Source organism: Myxocyprinus asiaticus, chromosome 44 (genome assembly GCF_019703515.2).
Source record: "Myxocyprinus asiaticus isolate MX2 ecotype Aquarium Trade chromosome 44, UBuf_Myxa_2, whole genome shotgun sequence".
Lineage (NCBI taxonomy): Eukaryota > Metazoa > Chordata > Actinopteri > Cypriniformes > Catostomidae > Myxocyprinus > Myxocyprinus asiaticus.
Genome location: NC_059387.1, coordinates 21821052 through 21841532, shown reverse-complemented (window position 1 = coordinate 21841532; position 20481 = coordinate 21821052). Strand labels below are relative to the sequence as shown.

At 39.3% G+C, this 20481-nt stretch overlaps 2 protein-coding genes across 4 annotated transcripts; one reads left to right on the top strand and one right to left on the bottom strand.

Moving 5' to 3' along the window:
• Window positions 1-1311: 1311 nt before the first annotated feature.
• LOC127434606 (protein shisa-2) lies at window positions 1312-10193 on the bottom strand. Its single transcript, XM_051687446.1, has 2 exons — window positions 9204-10193; window positions 1312-3416 (listed from the first exon to the last, which is right to left on the bottom strand). The coding sequence occupies exons 1-2, from the start codon at window positions 9505-9507 to the stop codon at window positions 2848-2850; spliced, it is 873 nt and encodes a 290-aa protein (XP_051543406.1). The 5' UTR covers window positions 9508-10193; the 3' UTR covers window positions 1312-2847.
• A 1485-nt stretch (window positions 10194-11678) lies between these two features.
• On the top strand, window positions 11679-20418 carry spice1 (spindle and centriole associated protein 1). Of its 3 annotated transcripts, none has more exons than XM_051687072.1 (18): window positions 11679-11780; window positions 12043-12164; window positions 12258-12305; window positions 12397-12543; window positions 12651-12753; window positions 12849-12967; window positions 13318-13409; window positions 13524-13627; window positions 13756-13902; window positions 14040-14311; window positions 15300-15431; window positions 15548-15671; window positions 15843-15956; window positions 18281-18627; window positions 18881-19064; window positions 19487-19568; window positions 19700-19763; window positions 19897-20418. In XM_051687072.1, exons 2-18 carry the CDS (start codon window positions 12072-12074, stop codon window positions 19948-19950), a joined length of 2226 nt encoding a protein of 741 aa, XP_051543032.1. In that variant the 5' UTR covers window positions 11679-11780; window positions 12043-12071; the 3' UTR covers window positions 19951-20418. The 3 variants fall into 3 exon arrangements, with proteins under 3 accessions (XP_051543032.1, XP_051543033.1, XP_051543034.1); XM_051687073.1 differs by having other exon boundaries at window positions 13318-13410; window positions 13522-13627; window positions 13756-13872; XM_051687074.1 differs by having other exon boundaries at window positions 13318-13410; window positions 13522-13627; window positions 19677-19763.
• Window positions 20419-20481: the final 63 nt, after the last annotated feature.

Sequence of the window (20481 nt, the reverse complement as noted above, 5' to 3'; positions counted from 1 at the left end):
CATAAAGACACACACACACAGACAGGCTTTGTGTGTGTCTCTCTCTCTCTCAAACTGCAGCTCCGGCTCCATCTTATCCATCTCCCGGCTGATTGTGATCATTCTCCCCCAGCTGTCCCTCATTGCTTGGCCACGCCCACAGTTGCCTCTGTGTCTGAGACCATCAATCCACGCATCTTATCACGTGGCTTTGTTGAGCACGTTACCGTATAGACATAGCATGTGTGGAGGCTTCACGCTATTTTCCACTGCATCCACGCACAACTCACCACATGCCCCACCGAGAGCGAGAACCACATTATAGCAACCAAGAGGAGGTTACCCCATGTGACTCTACCCTCCCTAGCAACCGGGCCAATTTGGTTGCTTAGGAGACCTGGCTGGAGTCACTCAGCACGCTCTGGATTCGCATGACTCCAGGGGAGGTAGTCAGCGTCTTTACTCACTGAGCTACCCCTGCCCCGTTATTTGCTATTTTTTAAATGATTTAGTGTAAATGTATAATATTATACTTTGTATTATACTACCCTGGAATTAGGAATGAGTAATTATTAAAAAACAAATTACCACAGATGCAATGAGGTTTCTTAACAGCTGCTGAGAGTGACAGTAGCTTAAATTTGCTATCTTCTCTCTTCTGACTGTCGTAATCCAACTCTCTCTATTTATTTCTTCATTTGGAAAGTTGTGGAAACGTAATAGTGGCATTTTTCATTTGATGTTAGAGCGAATGGGTAAGCAAAAATTTGATTTGCTGTGGTCTCCCATTCACCGCTATCAAAGTTTACCCTGCAATCCTTTACTTCCGCATTGCAAAACCCGGAAGTGTGAAAAGTGTCCATTTCCGTTGTGCTGTAGCTTAATTTCACTTTTGTATTGTTTTTTGGCCTATTTTTGTTGTGTTGTGGCTTAAGTGTTTTGTGGCTAATTTCCTTTGTGTATCAAGATTTTATTTGCTTTTCTATTTTTATTGCGTTATGCACACCTTGACCACCGTCATAATTAATTGAAAATGTTGAAAAACTGCTAAATGTGCAGCTTCTCTTTCTCTCTCACTCTTTTTTTTATTTTTTTAGACTCAAGGCCCCTGGTCTCAGTTTCATCATGATTCATGGGTGTTGAGAGTGATGAAAGATGGAGCACTCAACCTGATCTAGAATCAGACAATTTAAGTCCATGTGTAACAGGAGCACTCTGGTTTAATTTAGCCATGGCAGTGGTGCAAACAGGTCCAGCCAGGAGCAGTTTGTCTGCCACCCCCCGCCCCCCCTCTGGTCAGACGATATGACAGCAGCACTCAGCATCTCTTACAAGCAACCCAGTGACATATCACAGTCTCTAAAAATATTTATTAGAACTAATATATTTTCATATGTAAAACAAACATGGCACCCTGCTCTTAGAGGGAGAGGAACATTCAACCTCAATTAGACATTCAGTTTCACACACACATACATGTATCATACTCAGAAACAGATCTGTAACATACATGTCAAGTTGCCCACAGACACATACAGTTGAAACAAAAATGCTCCCTGTCAAGTCAGACTTTATGTTACTCTACCTATAAGGGGACATGGTGGAAGTCCAGAAGACAGTCCTAGTGATTTCTCTGCCATGGTGAATTCTAATGCTTGAGTTTTAGAAGTTTTATATTACAGCAGTTGATGGGCTTCTGTTAGAGGAGTCTGGGACATTTCTTTTCTCGCTAAACTGCTGTTTTTTGTGTGTGTGCTGAAAGAAACCCACTCCAAAGGAAATGCCCTGGATCCCTATGATAGTCATTGAGTGTACCTTATGCTAACAGAAGGAGAGGAAAAGTGGCACACACATACACTTCTTTCACAAGGCAGTGAATTAGTGAAGGGGAACAGTTGGCAGACAGTTTTTACTGCGTAATTGACCCAGCTGCTTTCAGAAGACCGCTGATCTCAGCTACACAGAGGAATACCATTAAATACACCCTCACGCACATACCTTTCCTAAACATGTTTCAAATATAGCCCTTTTATATTGGGATATTTTCTGTTCCTTGGCACTGTGAGATAATGAGTTTGGTTCTGCAAAACGGGCTCCGTGGCATGTGAGTGTGTATATGTAAAAGTGCAAGTGAGTGTGTCTGTGTGTGTGTGTGCTTGTGTTTCTGCTAAGGCCAGTGGACAAGAGGGTGGAGCGTCACAGTCTGTGTCCTGTGTTAACTTCATTAGATTTTAAGCATTCAACGGGGAGCCAGGACTGCTTTTCACATTACAGCACCTGTGATTCCCATTACACACAACATATACAGTGCTACACTGCACACACACACATATTCACATGTACTGCATCACACCTATACAGTCACACACAGAACGCATAAGCAGGGTTACACAATCCAACTATACATTGCATATGTACACACGTATGCTTAATTTACAACAGCACAAACATTTACAGGCTACACATTCATTGTGCATCACCATTAGCACTTTTCAAGGCACATTACACACATTTTTTTCAAGGATGTATTGACTGTGTCCTTTATATCACAGAAACAATATTGGGTTGGAAAAAGTACCAGTCTCAGGGTCTCATTTGTGTTGCAAGTAATTGTACAACAATGCAAGTGAGTGTTCAGTGTCCTAGGTGAAGGCAGTGTTTTTTGAGGGCCACGCGTACTTGTGAAAGCACGTAAACACAACTTGTTACACCAACAAGCAGACATGGCATTCCATTTCTGCCATGAAATGACCCATTGTTGCGTGTTCCACTTGTGACTTCAATTCCAACTGATTTCCAATGATTGCTAATCATGATTGCTATTGTGGTCCAGTATTCCAGCATTCCATATGACTCTCACACCAACATTCACATGGTTACTGGAGGGTACTTCTGATCACCGGTCACACTGGCCACACTGGTAGGTGGGGGGAATGGAGACTGCAAGGGGCGGTAGCCAGCCTGAGCGGGGTCTAAGAAGGCTGGGGCCGGAGAAACAGGGTGGGCAAAGCCAATGTACTGAGGATGCAGGAATTGTGCTTGGTGAGGAAGAATCTGAGTGGCCTGCTGGCAGTTTAGTACAGAGAAGTTGGTGGGCATGTTGACATAGACGCTGGCATCTGGGGGTAGGCAGCAAGAGGCCTGGGCACGTAGCAGGGGGACAGGTGCGGGGCGGGGTGCAGTGGGAGGAGCCGAAGAGCTGGAGGAGGTGGCAGTGCTTGATTGGCGGGATGAGGAGCCTCGTGATGTGCCCGTGCTGGCCATCATGGGTATCGTCTCTAAAACACGGGCACTGGAACCACCTCCTGACCCGCTGCCTGAAGCAGGCTCCTGTTTGGGGCGGAGACATCGGCAGCAGCAAACAGCAACCACAGAGCCCACCAACACAAATGCCACAAAGACAGAGCCGACGATTAGGAAGGGCACATAGATGGGTACTGAAGAGGAAAAGAAGAACAGTGGTGACCAACTCATACAATAAAGCATAAGTTCCAAGTTACAGCAACATAATTTGATAAGAAACTACATTTTTACATTTTCTGGAAAGAATTCAAGTCAACGCTGCATAGGGCTGGGAGATAAAACATTACCAATATATATCACAAAAAATACATTTTCAATATCAATGATAAACTTAAGTATTGTTTTTTTGCCTAGGTTCTACATCTGGACGATCGGACCAGGTGCGTGTCGCTAAAAACGTAAGCAGTTTGGCAAAGTTATACACACAACTAGCAAACTGAATCATAGTCAAGAAATCAGTCTTTTTAGGAAGTTTTAGCAGGCTAGCAGCTACATAGCCCTGCTGTCATGGAAACCAGCAATGAGGCTATGTAGGCGCTTGCTAGCTATCCGACTAATATGTTATCATTGTGTATCAAACAAGACAGCAATGACAGTGCAATATACAGCTATCGAATGAACACAACATACATCAACACTATTGTTGTTTATTTATGTACTATTTAGTTATTTCATTTTTTTCATGATGCATAGTGCTGTCACAGGCAAGAAAGAGTTTCTTCTTATGATGTTTACTGGTGGTTGATAATCCAGTTTATGGTGTACACCGCCACCTACTGAGCTGGAGTGTGGAGCGTCACAAAAATGTCTTTCAGCAGAGTCAAACGTCCGCTGAAGAGGATGAAATTGGCAAAATTGCATTGAAAGGAGATCACATACCTTATTTAGCGATCCTAAACAGAGTATACTTTAAAGGCAGCTTACCCACTGGAGTTCAATTGTAAACAATCAAGTCATGTTTAGATTCATTCTTGAGATCTAACAAACATGTGGAATGCATTACCTCCCCCATTAACGGTATTAAATGATTATTGTGATAAATATCGATATCAAACAATACGAAAAAAAAAAATATTGTGATAATATTTTTGGCCACATCACCCAGCCCTAGGTCATTCTGATTGTTTTTCCACACATTGCTATGGTGTTCTTGGTGGTTGCTAGGGTGTTGTGAGGTGGTTGCTACAGTGTTATTTGTGGTTGCTTAATGGCCCAAGTCATAACAGCACACCCAACACTGCTCCCAAGTCTCTATCACCCCATTTACACCTGGTGTAAAGCTGCTGATTTGGTGATCCAATCACATGTGGTCAGTGCTAAATACAGGTCTAAACGGGGTTGAAAAAGTTTTTGAGGTGTAAACGCTAATCAGTCCTGTATGCTTCCCGGCATAAGCTAAAGAACACACTGACAGAGCGATTGATGTATGTCCTCATGAAACAGAGTCCCTCCCCTCCAAATCTGATGACAAGTGGTGACAGGAGGCACATTTAAAGGGATAGTTCACCCAAAAATGAAAATTCTCTCATCGTTTACTCACCCTCATGCCATCCCAGATGTGTATGACTTTCTTTCTTCAGCAGAACACAAACAAAGATTTTAGAAGAATATTTCAACTCTGTAGGTTCATACAATGACTCATGTTGACACTATTTATATCCTTTTTTACTCTAAATCTCCACTTTAACTTTCAGATGTGAAAGTGAAAGTGGAGATTTAGGGTTAAAAAAGGACTTAAATTTTGATCTGTTTCTCACCCATACCTATTATATCACTTCTGAAGACATGGATTTAACCAGTGGAGTCTTATGGATTACTTTTATGTTTTATATATGTGATTTTTGGAGCTACAAATTTCTGATCACCATTCACTTGCATTGTATGAACCTACAGAGCTGAAATATTCTTCTAAAAATCTTTGTTTGTGTTCTGCTGAAGAAAGTCATACACATCTGGGATGGCATGAGGGTGAGTAAACGATGAGAGTATTTCATTTTTGGTGAACTATCCCTTTAAGCAACCAGGTGTAAACAGCGATGTGTCTCACCAGATCACATGTGATTGGATCACCCGAGATGCATCTTAAAACCAGGTGGAAACGGGGTTTATGATATTCTGATCCCTAAGGCTTGGGTCCCTCTTTCAATATAAGTCTTTGGGATTTTTTTTCCCATTTTATTGTCCACCAAACATAAATCACAAATCCAGTTACTTAGAAATGTAATAGCACACCTCTCATCAATAGGCCACAAAATTTGAAGTATCATTCATCTGTCTTAGCAAAGTTAGCAAGCATCAATAACTTAGTAATACAGCCTTCACAATGTAAAGTATTTAGGTCATCCAGCTGTATTCAATACCATTGATATTAGAAAGTGTAATGTTACAGTGTGTGTATCAGGCATCCCTAATGACAAAAATAAAGAACATTGCTGCATGGTAACACGTTAGAGGACTTTGAGGAGTTTTGTTTGTGTATAGCCCTTGAGAAATGTTTATACCTCTCTTGAAAACACTTTAATAACAGTTATCCATTTTGAATTCCAGTATGTAACCAAAGCGATTGTATTTCCAGTGCCATTAGGAAGACTATTGTATCATTACTGTGACCTGGTCTTCACTTTCACACCTTTAAAAATCATAATAAAAGCAAGTGTGTAGCCCAAAGCATTTCTGAAAATTGTTGGTATATCAAAATATATGAATTTAAGAAGATGTGTCCAACCAAAGTACAAAGACTTGAGTGTGTTTAGTGAATCATTTATGCCTGTTTGCATCTTTAATTCAGAAAACAAGAGTGCTCACATGTTTCCACCGTTCTCACAAAAGGGTAACATGATGGCCCATGTGAGATGAGGGCATTGAGAGAGAGAAGGAAATAGGGGAAGAATGAAAGATGAGATGTTGCACCAGAGGCTTGTCCCCAGGGGTCCGGGGCCCCTCATTAACACTTATTAACACAGTTTTGATCTGCTCTAATCTGCTGCAATCCTGTTGTGACCATTTTGCCCTTGCTGCCTGATCGTGTGCATGCTTAGGGGTGCTTTTCTCAACAGACAGCTCAAAACTGTGACCTTTATAGCTTAATTAGTCTCAGACATCTAATCACCTGTGGATGTTTTCAGCATTCCCTTTGTAGTGTCTGATCAGGCTCTCACACCCTCTTTAATTGATTTGAATCAAATCATCTGTAATAACCATGTAATCTGGCTTTTGATTTTATTACGGGAGCAAAACAGACTTCTTCAGGAATGAAGCTATTACCAAAAACAGTTATTGTTAACATTTTATTATACAGTTTATTCAATCAAGGACATGATTGCTGGGGATTGCTTTTGTGAAAATGAAAGGGGAGTCATTTTAACAGGAGCTCTTTTATGCTTTAGTAGTTATTACAGTGGAATGTTACAGTAAATGACCTGGCTTTTGGCAAGCTTTGGGTTTTCCTGCATGCTTTGGGGATCATTTGGCAATTAAGAAACACCCTATTCACAGTTACGCACAAATGTGTGTGGAAAAACAATATAGAATCTGTTATTATTCGGGTTATTTCCATAGATTTATTGTTCCTGATTGATGTTACACATTTTCCAGTTTGCATAATTCAATGTGTTATAAAGTATTAGTGGTAACAACAGAAGGGACCTATAGGTGTCTAATGAGATAGACAGCAGCACACTCACCACAGGAGACTTTCAGTAGTTGAAACATACAGAATGTCTTAATCTTTCTGCCATTTAGAAAAGCCATTTTGAGCAACTCAAAAGGGAAAAGAACTAAACTGAAAAAAAAAAAAAACATTCTGTCAGGTAACCTAAAAATGTGCTTCATGTTGTGTTATCTAAATTAACTGGTTTTATTAAAGTAAAAAAAAAAAAAAAAAAAAAATTATTATGACTGATTTATTATGACCGCTACTTAGGTTACACCAACAAAAGTCATTTTTAAGGGTTAATTCAAGTAAAAAAATAAAAGACATACTATTATATAAAAAAAAAATTGCAGGTTGCTATTTTTACAGAGTATGTGCATGCTATATAACCCATTTTTGTTCATTCTATTAGAACTAAAAATTAAATATTTGCTACACTAACAAGTGAATCCAGTAAATCTAACACTGGGGTTCACTGCTGATCCTACATGACAGCAAATGTTACCCATGCAGGCCTTTCTCATGTCCTTAAAAGGGTTGGGCCCCCTTAAAATGAAATCACACCTGTTGCATTATTGTGTCCAAGTGGAGTCAAGTCTTTAACTGCCAGACAAGCTCTGTCAAACTCCATGCCCACATACCGTAGCAGACTGCCATTTCCGCTTGCTTTTCAGCTATGCATCATTAGAAGTGTCTAAAACGTTTTATTTTTTGCGTGGTTGCTTTTCCTGTTAGGTATTAGGTTGCTAATGGAATAATTCACCCAAAAAATTAAAATTCTCTCATCATTTACTCACCCTCATTCCATCCTAGATGTGTGACTTTCTTTCTTCTGCTGAACACAATCGAAGATTTTTAGAAGAATATCTTAACTCTGTTGGCCCTTTCAATGCAAGTGAATGGTGGCCAGAATGCTAAAGCTCAAAAAAGGCTCATAAAGGCAGCATAAAAGTAATCCACATGACTCCAGTGGTTAAATCCATGTCCTCAGAAGTGACATATGTGTTTTTACTATCAATTCTCATCCCTCCCCATTAGGTGGCCGTATGCACGAAGAATGTGAATCTCCAAAAACAAAAGAAGAATGCAGAAGTAAAAGTGGAGATTTATAGTAAAAAGGACATAAATATCCATCTGTTTCTCACCCATACCTTTTATTGTGCTTCTGAAGACGTGAATTTAATCACTGGAGTCGTATGGATTACTTTTATGCTGCCTTTATGAGCTTTTTGGAACTTTAAAGTTCTGGTCACCATTCCCTTGCATAGACCTACAGAGCAGAGATATTCTTCTATAAATCTTCATTTGCTTTCATTACAAGGAAAAATGTCATACACCTATGGGATGGCATGAGGGTGAGTAACAGTAAATGATGAGGGAGTTTTCATTTTGGGGTAAATTATCTCTTTAAACTCAGAGTATTAGCCCTTCTTGAAGTATTTAAAAACACCTACTTTTACACGTGTCAAAACATCTATAAGTTATATTACATTTCTAAGGTTTTGAAATATTCATTAAAAAAAGAGTACAGCTATGGTGCACTGATTGCTGAGGGGGGTAAGTCACCTGATAACACCTGAATCAGAGTGTGCACTTACTGTACAGTTCAGCTGAGGGAAAAGTCGGGGACTCCAGTAACTACACAATTGTATTGCAAGTTTTGAAGCTTTCACGAAGGCAGCGGAAATGATGCACCAGCGAGGGATTATTTAATGAAGAGGTTGTCAGCACATCGCAGTAGCGATCCGGTCAGGTATGAACTTGATCCTCTTGAGTCGTGGGGAACCGAACGAGATTGCGGCGCGCGTGCGTTACTGCCAGGGCAAACAGCAGCTATTTATAACCGCGCGCAGTACAATTTACCATTTGTGAGTGAGTGACCAATTGGATGCTAATTTAACTGCAGCTGTCAAAACATGCAAAAGCAATGACACTTAACCCGGAGACACAGCCAAACAACATTAGCGTACAGCATTTGTGTGACCCCTTTTGCTTTTGGACACCTGAAACTCTAACCTAACTTCTCATTTAATGGGACTTTTACGCACAAAACGCCTGAGGGACAGAAAAACAGTTTAAGTGGGTCGATATACGTTACTCGCCCATGCACACACTGCTCCTCAAAAAGTTATTAAATTAAACCATTTAAACTGGTCTGAGTAAAATTGGATTACACAGTAATTGAATAATTCCCTAAATTTCAGACAGAGGAAATGCACTGGAGGAGAGTTACTGAGAGTGACGTCTAGACATTAGCGCATGTATTTACCTGCTCCAGAACTTTTGTTGTCCTTGTCCTCAGTGTTGGTGTCCTGTGCCTGCTTATCGTTATCACATGTTCCCTGGTCCAGCCGAGCTTCTGTGCTGGAGCAGCAGTACCGGAGCTCGCATTTCCCGCAGCAGATGATGGCCTCGGCGCTGTCAAAGCGCTCCGGGCACTGAAAGCCCTCTCGCCAGGCACCCTGCGAGTCGAGCCAACCGTGGCAATACTCTCCGCTCGCCTTGACGTTAATAAAAGCCAATAGTGTCAATACCACCGTGACAGCCATCGGGAATCCCGTGCACGCGCGCATACTGTCACGAGCCACAGACACAAGATGTGTAACTGAAAAACTTAGTATCTTTTTGCCAATGACCGGTTAAGTTAATGAAACTGATAAAATGAGGAGATGCGACAAAAAGGAACCCAACTAACGACTTTAGCAATGTCATTGGGCACCGAAATTCCTAGGTTAATTCAATAAATCCAGCAGAGTGAATTGAACAAGACAAGTATCCAGTGTTTCCCGCAGTCGCGTCATCAGACTTCCAGAAGCTTTGTCTCGTACTTAATGCAAGGACGATGCATATTTAAACCCAAAGATAAAGGATGCGTTCTGTAAAATATTAAATTCAGAATATCCCACATTCCCGTGAGAAACCTCCAGGACAAAGTTTTGCATCAATCCCACTCCGCTGCGGAAGAAAGGCTGTCCATGTCGCCAGAAAACACACTTGTCTAATGTCTTCCCCTGAGAAGCCAGCGCTGACTTTACATGCAATGAATACGCGTGATCCCTAAATGTGTTCTCACGAATTATTTTCTTTTCTAAACTACTCAATTAAGTTTTTCCTTTTCAGCAAGTTTTTGGATTGGAAGTCCACCGCATTCATTTCTAAGAGAGCACTTGAACTGCAACAACTGCTTTCCAAATGGGTGCATGGAATAAGCTGTCAATATCTCAAGCAAGATCAGCTGTCCATGGTGAGGATTTGGCACTGATAGACTGTGATCCACTGACATCCAATGGATAGCAGCAGCCCATCCGTCCAGCAGCGCATGCGCAATGCAGTGTTCCAGTGACGAGGCCAGTTGGGCAACGCAAACAAGTGTCATTGTATGTTGGCAGGGGGCCCCTCGGAGTTTCAGAAGCAGCACCTGTGCGATGGGTGTTTAGCGGTGCCCGTGGGGATCACAGAGCACAAAAAGCGCGGAAACGGTGTATTGTAATGCGTTCAGCTCGCCGGGTGGCTCGCATCCATTAGAGCTCTCAATTAGGTCTACAAGATCGCTTGGGGGAATAATGGGCTACTATCAAGAGCATACGGACAGAAAAGGAATCTAGAAAATAAAATAAATAAATAAAATAAATAAATAAAAAATCAAATACACTCAAAAATGTTTAAAAAACACAAACTCTGAGCGCAGTTTTTATAAAATTAATTATATTCTGTAATTATGCAAAATAATTAAAAATAATTTAATTTTCTAAAAAAAAAAAGAATAAACTATTCAAGTGCACTTGGTGGTAAGCTCACAGCACTTGATCGCAGTTGTTTAGTGCAAAACGATATATAATTGAAATGACGTTTAGGTCGACAGCGTACTCTAGAGGACAGAACAGCCAACCCGTGTGTGTGTGTGTGTGTGTGTGTGTGTGTGTGTGTGTGTGTGTGTGTGTGTGTGTGTGTGTGTGTGTGCCTGTGTGTGTGTGTGTGTGTGTGTGTGCCTGTGTGTGTGCCTGTGTGTGTACTATGTTTGTCAGATAAACGCTAATATAAAGCCTTGGAGAAATAATTTGGAGATTAATTTTTAGATTCTGTGAAATTTGATTTTATATTATTTCTGCTTATTTTATGGCTACAGGATCCGATAAACTTTTATTTTGAAATGTGGTCGATCGGTGCGTTTATAATGAACAGCCTTCTAGTGTTCCCACGTCCAACTCTGTTTGTCAGATAAACTATAATATTTTAAAACCCTGGAGTAATAACTTGGAGATTAATTTTTAGACCCTGTGAAATTTTATTTTATTTTTTGTTTATCCAGTATTTTATGATTACAGGACTCTATGAACTTTTATTCTGAAATGTGGTCAAGCGGCGCTTTTAAATTAAACAATATTCTTTTGTTCCCTCAGGTTAAAGCCTGTGAGATGAATGTCGGAAATGAACTTTTTAGATTATATGAAATTTTAGTTTATTTTTGGTTATCTGGTATTTTATGGCGTCAGAACTTGATGAACTTTTATTGTGAAATGTGATCAAGCGTTGCTTTTAAATTAAATAACCATATTGTGTTCCCTCATCCAACTATGTTTTTCAGATAAACTCTAATATAATGCCTTGGGGAACTAACTTGGACATAAACTTTTAGATTCTGTGAAAAGTTATTGCATTTTACTTTTTGCTTATCCGGTATTTTATGGCTGCAGGGCTTGATAGACTTTTATTTTGAAATATGGTCAACAGTACTTTTAATTTCCCCTTTATCAACGCTTCCTTATTTCTGTTACTACAACACTAACGCCAACAAACTACAGCAACATTCTCGTCCATTTTTTTATTGTATCCGTTTTCAAATAAGGTATATATTTTCGTCAGTAATTGCAAAGATGTGTCGGTCATTGTGCGTAGCACATTTTTAGCAAGCAGTTAGCCAGAATATTTTTGTTTTTGTGTGAATGTACGTGCTAAGCGTCTCAATTATTACTTATTGTTTGTAGATGTTAATAGTTGCATTTTATCTTCGCTCTTTCCGTTTCTGAAAACTGTCTGCACAAACTATATGATTAGATTAACATGAACGATTCATGTTTTGTTTAGAAGTGTGTTTTGTGTTTCTCCAGGAGACATCTGTGCCTGTCATTGTTGTGAGATGTCGTTAGTGAGGATGAATCGTCCTTTATATGGTTCGGGTAAAAGACCCGTGCGAACTAAGAAGGTGTCTGCATCCAAGAATGAATGGGTGGTATGGAACATTAATGCAATCAGCTTGATATTAAGTCTATACTTTTATTTAAATATGGTGTCTTATTTTATTTTTATCTCCCTTTTCTTTAAGAGCACAGTGAATGACCTTTCAGTGCATAAAGCCACACCAGAGGAACTGGTATGGAGTTTACTTGATACAAATATGTGATATGTTTTAGGCATTTATTATTAAATGTATTTCTTGTTTTCTGACATTATTAATCTATCAGGCCAAGCGTCATGAAATGCACCGGTCTCAGAACAAAGTCGTGGCACAGTGGGAATTAAGAGAAAAGGCTTTAACACGCAGACGGAGAAAGAATCAGCCCCCTAGCCCTCCAGGACTTGACAAAGCCAGACTCAAAATCATCAGAGAGGTTGAAATCAGACTTTGATTTACCTGTGTAAAAAAAAAAAAAAAAAAAAAAAAATCCCCACACAGAACCTCAAGATCACACTGTAACAATAATTTATATTTGTTTAGGTGTTTTCAGATCATTGCCAGTTGCAGGATGCAATTGCACGGTCAGACAGAGCCTTGGCTGTGGTGAAAGACCTGTTTGGTGATGCACCCCGCCGACGTACAGGTAGTCCATGCTTGTGCCACCACAGTGATGTTTGTTCTAGCATGCAAGTAGATAAGTAATGTCTATGTGCAAGCTTATAAGTATGTGCGTTTTAGGGTTTCCCACCATTACAATGGCACCTGATTGCAACTCTGACTCTGAACTTCCTGTTCTTCAAAGACCTGATCCTCCAACGCAGCTCTCATTGCTCTCCCAGACGATGATGGATCCACAGGTACATCCTTGCTTTGTATGTGTGTGTATGTTGGATTATGTAGCTATGCTTTGGGAACCAAATTGTCAGCAGAAGTCCGCTAAATCTGACAACCTCACTTTGGAGACATCCACAGATGTCCTCAATTGGAACATTTATAAGCAATTGATGTTTCTTTTTAAATTACCAAAAAGTCTTCAATTAGAGTTTGTCAATAGTATTTATAATTTATTTTATATATAAATAAATTGAAGTCTATGGTATATCCACATTTATATAGCTAAGTACGTAAACGGATGTGTGAAAAAAAAGCATACAAGTGCTACCTACAGCATGGCAAGGAAAGGGCTAAGTATGTTGGTCTTTTCAAGGCCTTGAATGAACTGGAAGAGTGCGAAGAGGAACATGATGAAGATGTTCAGGATACCTCAGTGCACCTCAGATCTGCCACTGACACACAATGGTATAAAGAACTGTTAATTTCTCTACGAAAAAACAACTATGAATTTGCTAAGTGATCACTTGAATCATGTCATCAACAAGCTCTTCAAGTTTTTGTATAAATGTTTATTTTCAGGAGAAATAAATGCAGGTCAAAGTCATTCCCATGGGGCTCAGACAATCTGGAGCAAGAGCTACCAGAGACACCTCATAATACTGGGATCCCAGAAGATCAGGAAGGTATAGAGGCCACTCACAAAGCTTCTTTATCTCATTGCATATGACATGTAATGTCATAATGGCTCTGTAGACTCCATTGCACTTACCAGTTCTTGGATTTTCTAAACACCTGTGATTCTTTTGCTCAGCCCTCAATGCCACAATGGCTGTACAACAACTGTCCAGACAGATTCAGCCTGACACAATCCAGTCTACATCGCTAGTCAGTCAGGTTCTCAACCCTGGGCCTGCTTTATCTCAACCAGGTGGGGCTCTGCTATCAACAGTTAAAGCTGGTGTGTAAGATAATATTTAATAGTTGGTTATGAACATTATTTGAACACATGATTTGAGATGGTGCTTTTAGATCTTTCACACGGTCCAAACTGTCTATGTAATCCATTCTTGAATGCATAATCTTCCTGTTTTGCAGGTACTAAGAGCAGGTCAGCTCAAGTCAGTAAAGGGTGCTTAGCAAATACCTTTGGTTTGAATGGTTCAGGGTTGAGTTCTCTGGCTGGGAACCAGTCCAGTATGGAGCTTCTGCAGAGCATGCTGGAAGAGGTGGAGGCAGAGCTGGACTCTTTGGAGCCTCAAAAGCTGCTAAGCTCTGATGGTAGATCTCAGCAACAGAGACAGGGCCTCACAGGCTTCTCCATGGCTCTAGTGGCCACGCTTGGACGTCTTGCCAGTCATATCAGAAAAGTAAGCACAAACTAGTGCAAGTAGTACTGATCTCAAATGTACTGACCAATGTACTGATCTCAAATCACTGCAATACTTATTCTTTTACTCCGCTCCGTGTGTTTAAAGGGATGGTACACCCCAAAATTAAAATTCTGTCATCATTTACTCAACCCCATATTGTTCATGACTTTCTTTCTTCAGTGGAGCACAAAAGGAGATGTTGATGGCAGAACGACAGCCTTAGTTAACATTCACTTACATTTTATGGGGGAAAAAACATGTTAAAAGTGAATGGGGAGTGAAATGAACATACTGCCAAAAATCTCCTTTTGTGTTCTGTGGAGGAAAGAAAGGCATTTGGGTTTGGAACAGCATAAGGGTGAGTAAATGATGACATTTTTATTATTGGATATTATTAACTTTTTGTTGTTAAAGCATTTACTTAAGCACTTTCTTGCAACTTGAGAGAGTTGGATTGACTGTGATTTTGTACAGTAATTGTTCAAGTCAAAGATCAAGCTGGTCACATGTTACAATCATGAATACAATAAAGGAAATAATTCCTGTAAAAATGATAATTCTCTCATCATTTACTCACCCTTATGCCATCCAAAATGTGTATAACTTTCTTGCTTCTGCAGAACACCAAAAAAGATTTTTAGAAGAATATCTTAGCTCTGTTGTAGATTCAATGCAAGTGAATGGTTACCAGAACTTTGAAGCTCCATAAAGCATATAAAGGCAGCTTCAAAGTTTTGGTAACCATTCACGTGCATTGTATGGACCTACGGAACTATTCTTCTAAAAATCTTCATTTGTGTTCTGCAGAAGAAAGAAAGTCAAATACATCTGAGATGGCATGAGGGTGAGTAAATGATGAGTGAATGTATATTTTTGGGTAAACTTAATCTTTAATGTATTCTTTTAAATCTGTGACAGGTTCACTTACTTTTTGTATTTCTAAAACCTGAAATTTATAATGTAATGCCTTGTGACTTACACACAGAAAGAAGAGGAGACTCAGAGGGAGGTACAGGAGAGAAGGAAGCTAGAGGAGGAGATGAAAGAGCAGAAGGCTTTAATTGATGCCCTGACTGCAGAATCACTCACAATGAGAGAGGAGAGCGCTGCCTTGCAGGTGAGCCAATCTTCTGTTCAGCGTACAGTGATTATATTATAGATCAGGATGCTAATCTCAGGTTTGTCTATTCAGATGCCATTTTAATGGTGTTTGTATATGCCAATTCTATACAGGCAAGGCTGCAGCAGCAGATTGCTGAACTGGAGCAGCGTCTGGATACTGTACTACTGGTTCTGGGTGGACCGGATTCTACAGACTCAAAGACAGCAGTTCAAATTTCAGACAACACGGCCCAAAGTAACTGCTGCCATCTCTATCTACAGATCACAAACCGTCTTGTATTTGCATATCAGAGTTTTCAATCTGTTTTCTGTTAGTACATACTATACAATTAACAACTTTACTTACCAATGGTTGTTTAATTGATTATTTTATTTGTTTAACTTAAGAGTGTATTGTGTTCTTTAGAAGGCAGCTATCATGAATCTGGTGGTACTGAAAAAGATCTTCAGCAACATAACTTTGTTTCTCCAGCTGTGCTGCTCTCTCCTCCTCGCCAAAGAGATGGCCTACCTCCTAAAGGTTAGTCTGAAGGGCAGAAAGATCCCTCATTCTGTCAAGTTACAGCCAGTAATGTTAATAATTTATTTGTGGTGCTTGCTTAGGTGAGCATCACCAATACTATTGCTTATTTGAACAAACCTCAACCTTAAGTATTAAACTTTGGTGTGTAACTTGTCCCACACTTTGTGCTACTGACATGAACATTACTTTTGCTCAGGCAGGCAGCACTTGCATTTCCTTCAGAAAATGTAAAAATGTAGTTATTTATATTTCAGTTGCTAAAATAAGTACTGTACTTTAAGTAACTGTTGCACATATGTAATTGTTTAATTCTAAGATTCATCAATTAATTAACAAAATAACATGATTCTTAAAGGGATAGATCACCTAAATATGAAAATTCTCTCATCGTTTACTCACCCTCATGCCATCCCAAATGTGTATGACTTTCTTTCTACTCCAGAACACACATTAAGATTTTTAGAAGAATATTTCAGCTCTGTTGGTCCATACAATGCAAGTGAATAGTGGCCAGAACTTTAAAGTTCCATAAAGAACATAAAGGCAGCATAAAAGTAATCCATAAGACTCCAGTGGTTAAATCCATATCTTCAGAAGTGATATAGTAGGTGTGGGTGAGAAACAGATCCATATTTAAGTAATTGTTTACCATAAATCTCTACTTCCACATTCTTTTTTGTTTTTTGGCGATTCACATTCTTCGTGCATATTGTCATCTACTGATTGGGGCTGCTCAAAGGTTGAGATTTATAAGAAAAAGGACTTAAATATTCACCTGTTTCTCACCTACACCTATCATATCGCTTCTGAAGGCATGTATTAAACCACTGGAGTCATATGAATTACTTTTATCCTGCCTTTGTTCATTTTGGAGCTTCAAAGTTCTGGCCACCATTCACGTGCATTGTATGGACTAGGGTTTCCCGGTTTACCAGTACTATTGAAGTATCGTGATACCAACAAAATTAAAACGGTATGATATTATCTTGTTGCTGATTTCAGTACCACATTACAGTATGCTGTCATTAGCAAAATAATATGAGATGTGACAGTTTTGAGATGAAATCAATGACAATTTCAAAATAAAATAAAAAGCCTCTGGATATGGACAAGTGTGATCTTTAAACAGCAGAAGATGTAATTTAATTAAATAATATACAGTCACATGCACTGCATGCTACAGAATGAACAAGAGGTGCCGCTCTGCTCTGTCATCTGCTTCACACACGCACACGGGCGCACCCATGCGCATACACTCACAAACGCAACACACACTACTGGTGCTTAATGTTCATGCAGTGTGTTTAGAGTATAAATGTCTGTTAAAACTTAAATTAACTACTTGGGTGCAGCTCGGAGATTTTAGCTCGAGAGTCGCAACGGGAGTATCGCAGCATAAATGGGAAGCTTGATATAACTAACCCATCAAAAACAGGAAGAACTCAAAGGTCTGTCAGAATAAAAGTCCCGCTAACATGAAAGCTTTATTCAAATGGATGCGTGAACTTGAAGACAGAAAAATATAACTACTGTTTAAAAATGTCATATTCAAAAAGTAGCAATAATACACATAATAACAATTCTATAATATTAAATGGTTGTAGTATTATTATCATCTGTAAGCAATATCACAAATGCAAGTGCATTATCAGCATGTTGGGACTTTAATTAATACTGTGAAGCTCTGTTCTGCAGCATTTTATTTGACCCCCCAAAAAAATGATTTTTAAATAAACATATATTGAATTAAAGTATATTATAGTAAAGTAATTATTATATTTTTATTTGATTAAAACTGTATGTATCAATTTGATTAAACACCATTTGATCATAACATTTAATTAAAACATTTAACTTGGAATCCAGAAAAATTAAAGCGGAAAAGGCATAATTTGTATATGTGAGACTTTATGCAGTTCTTTTAATCAAGTCATTTTCTGTGTAATTTCATAAAAAATCTGAGGCTTTTTATTTGTTGATTATAGCATCGATTTAGGATCGATACGGAAGTATCAGAGCTGGTATCGTACCGAAGCCAAAATGTTGGTATTATTCTTCTAAAAATCTTTGTTTGTGTTCTGCTGAAGAAAGTAAGTCATATACATCTGGGATGACATGAGGGTGAGTAAATTATAAGTTTTTGGGTGAACTATTCCTTTAAGCTGCAACAGAGTTTTGAGGTATGATCTTGGTTTTAAAGTATGTGTATATGTTTTTTAGGAAGTCGGTCACTTTTGTTCCTCTTTTGCAAGTTTGCTCAATCTGAATGACTCATCTTGAAAGAAAGTGTGACTTAGTGGTATTTTGCTTATTTCTCTCAGTGTGTTGTGCACATTCACACGCACCCCCGCTGCACTATAATGGCTCCTACACAGCAACAGGAAGTCAGGGTTCACTGGAAGACTTTGACATCCCCTGCTCTCCTTCCTCCTTCGCCAGCCTACCATGCCCCACTCATCTGCTGGACGATTTTTCCCAGGATGCCATGCTAGGGGAGATTGCAGAATTAGCACGTCAGAATGCAGCGATACGGGACCAGTTGGGGCAGCAACGTCCCTCTCCAGCAGGAGCTTCAGTGTCGAGGGAGCAGAGTGCAGACCGACTGTCCACAACCAGTTCTATATTTAGACAAGCATCACCCTCTACAGAGCCACAGAACAGACAGCAGGTAAGATGCATATTTTGGACTTGGATTGATGTGCAATTCTGACACCAATCTCTTATCATGTGAATTTTGCTTTTGCTTTAAAATATGCAAGTTACCACAAAACTTGTGGGTGCTATATTATTTCATTTTCTGGCATTTGCAACAACCGTGGACAGTTTTTCTCAGAAATACTTAGTAGTAATGTCTGTTTTTCTCCTTGGGCAATGTACAGTCACGATTGCATGTAAAGCTTTCTTAAATTTGTTTTGTTCAGTCTGTTTGTGTAGCAAGATCTTCAACTACAGAAATAGAACAACAACTGCATGAGTTAAACCGACAAAGTGCTGAAGCTAGAGCTAAACTACTAGAGCTTATTGAACAACAGAAACGGAACACCTCACTCAGAGTTTCCCCTGCTATTTCTCCAGTAACTCCTCATTCCATCAGCACTCGTACAGGTATGTGTATGAGTCTCTCATCTGATGCTTTGCTTATCTCTATATGGCACCATGACCTAACCAGGCGTATTTCCAGTGTCGAGCAATTTGTCTGTCCACGCTGAACGTGAAACTGCTGCACGACGTGACACAATCACAGCCAATCAGAATATATATGATGTTATACGTATATGATGACCAATCAGATGTCATGGTGGGTAGGGCTACCCAGCATGCTTCAGAAGTTAAAAATAAGTAATTGTCAAAATGTCCTGTCACTCTGTAGCTTGTTACGGCTGGTTATAACAAAAACTCAGATTGACATGGAATCGTTGATGCCTTATCATGTCCCACGCCTGGTTAGGGCTGGCGTGAGAATGATTCATGTATATTGACTTATATACGCACTTGACTTGTATGCATGTTAACTCAATGTTTTGCAGCTGTTAGAGGGTTAACTCCAGAGACGTTTTTGACACTTCCTGAGAGAATCCATTCACCACAACCTTCTGCAAGTAGCAAAAGGTGAGTTACGAAAAGCCAAGAACAGATCCTTATTAGATCAAGTTCTACTGTACTAACATTGCAGGCATCCATAAGATGTTTTTCTTGTGTTTTGCATTTTAAATCAAGCTCAACAACACTTCCATTCCCAGGTCAGCTGGAAGAGTTTTATCTCAAAATCTAGACAGTGCTGAAATCCAGAGCATTCAGAATCAAGTATGTAATCTTATTTCCACTTTCCATGTAATTGTTACACATTTAACCAGACAGTCTTATGTAATATATTTACTTGAAAAATGAAGATATATTCAGGAAGTGTTTACAAAGTCTCTTTTTTTTTTTCTGTCAGGCGTACAAGCTGAAAAGAGAGGGCTGGTTTGCATTGTCTGCTCATGTCAAATAAATTGAGCTCAACAGAGGGATATCTTCTATGCATGGCATTACATTTACATGCACAATAGCTTTACAAATACATCTCCAGCTAAGTCTTATTCACAGCATGCAGCTTATGTCTCTCTGATGTCCAGGTTATGAGAATTGCTGCATACCTTTGTAAAGCCCATGTTGAGAATGTGACTGTCACTGGGGCTGTTGACTCACAGGAACTAAATTTGCAAACTTGCAAACACAAGAAACCACTAAAAATCAGTTGTTGGCATGGCCAGATATTTAACAGTAATATTACGTGTCTCTTCAGTCTTGTTTTGGACATTTTTTCTTATTACAGTATTGTACATGGAATATGGAATTCATATGAAGAACATATTAGTGTGCATGTATGTTGAATTAGTGTACACTGTTTAAATGTAATTTTTTTGTATTACTTTAAAAAGTCCAGAAAAACGCAATAAATCTAAGATTTTATCTAAAATGCTTTATTGTTTGTTGTTTTGACATTGTAGTTTCAAAGGCATAATTTTCAGATTTTGAGAAC

Coding starts and splice junctions, on each gene's coding strand:
- spice1 (XM_051687072.1), top strand. CDS start 12,072: ATGTCGTTAGTGAGGATGAATCGTCCTTTATATGGTTCGGGTAAAAGA. Junction 12,165..12,257: donor CATCCAAGAATGAATGGGTG/GTATGGAACATT, acceptor CTTTTCTTTAAG/AGCACAGTGAATGACCTTTC. Junction 15,957..18,280: donor AGATGGCCTACCTCCTAAAG/GTTAGTCTGAAG, acceptor TATTTCTCTCAG/TGTGTTGTGCACATTCACAC.
- LOC127434606 (XM_051687446.1), bottom strand. CDS start 9,507: ATGCGCGCGTGCACGGGATTCCCGATGGCTGTCACGGTGGTATTGACA. Junction 3,417..9,203: donor CAACAAAAGTTCTGGAGCAG/GTAAATACATGC, acceptor TTTCCTCTTCAG/TACCCATCTATGTGCCCTTC.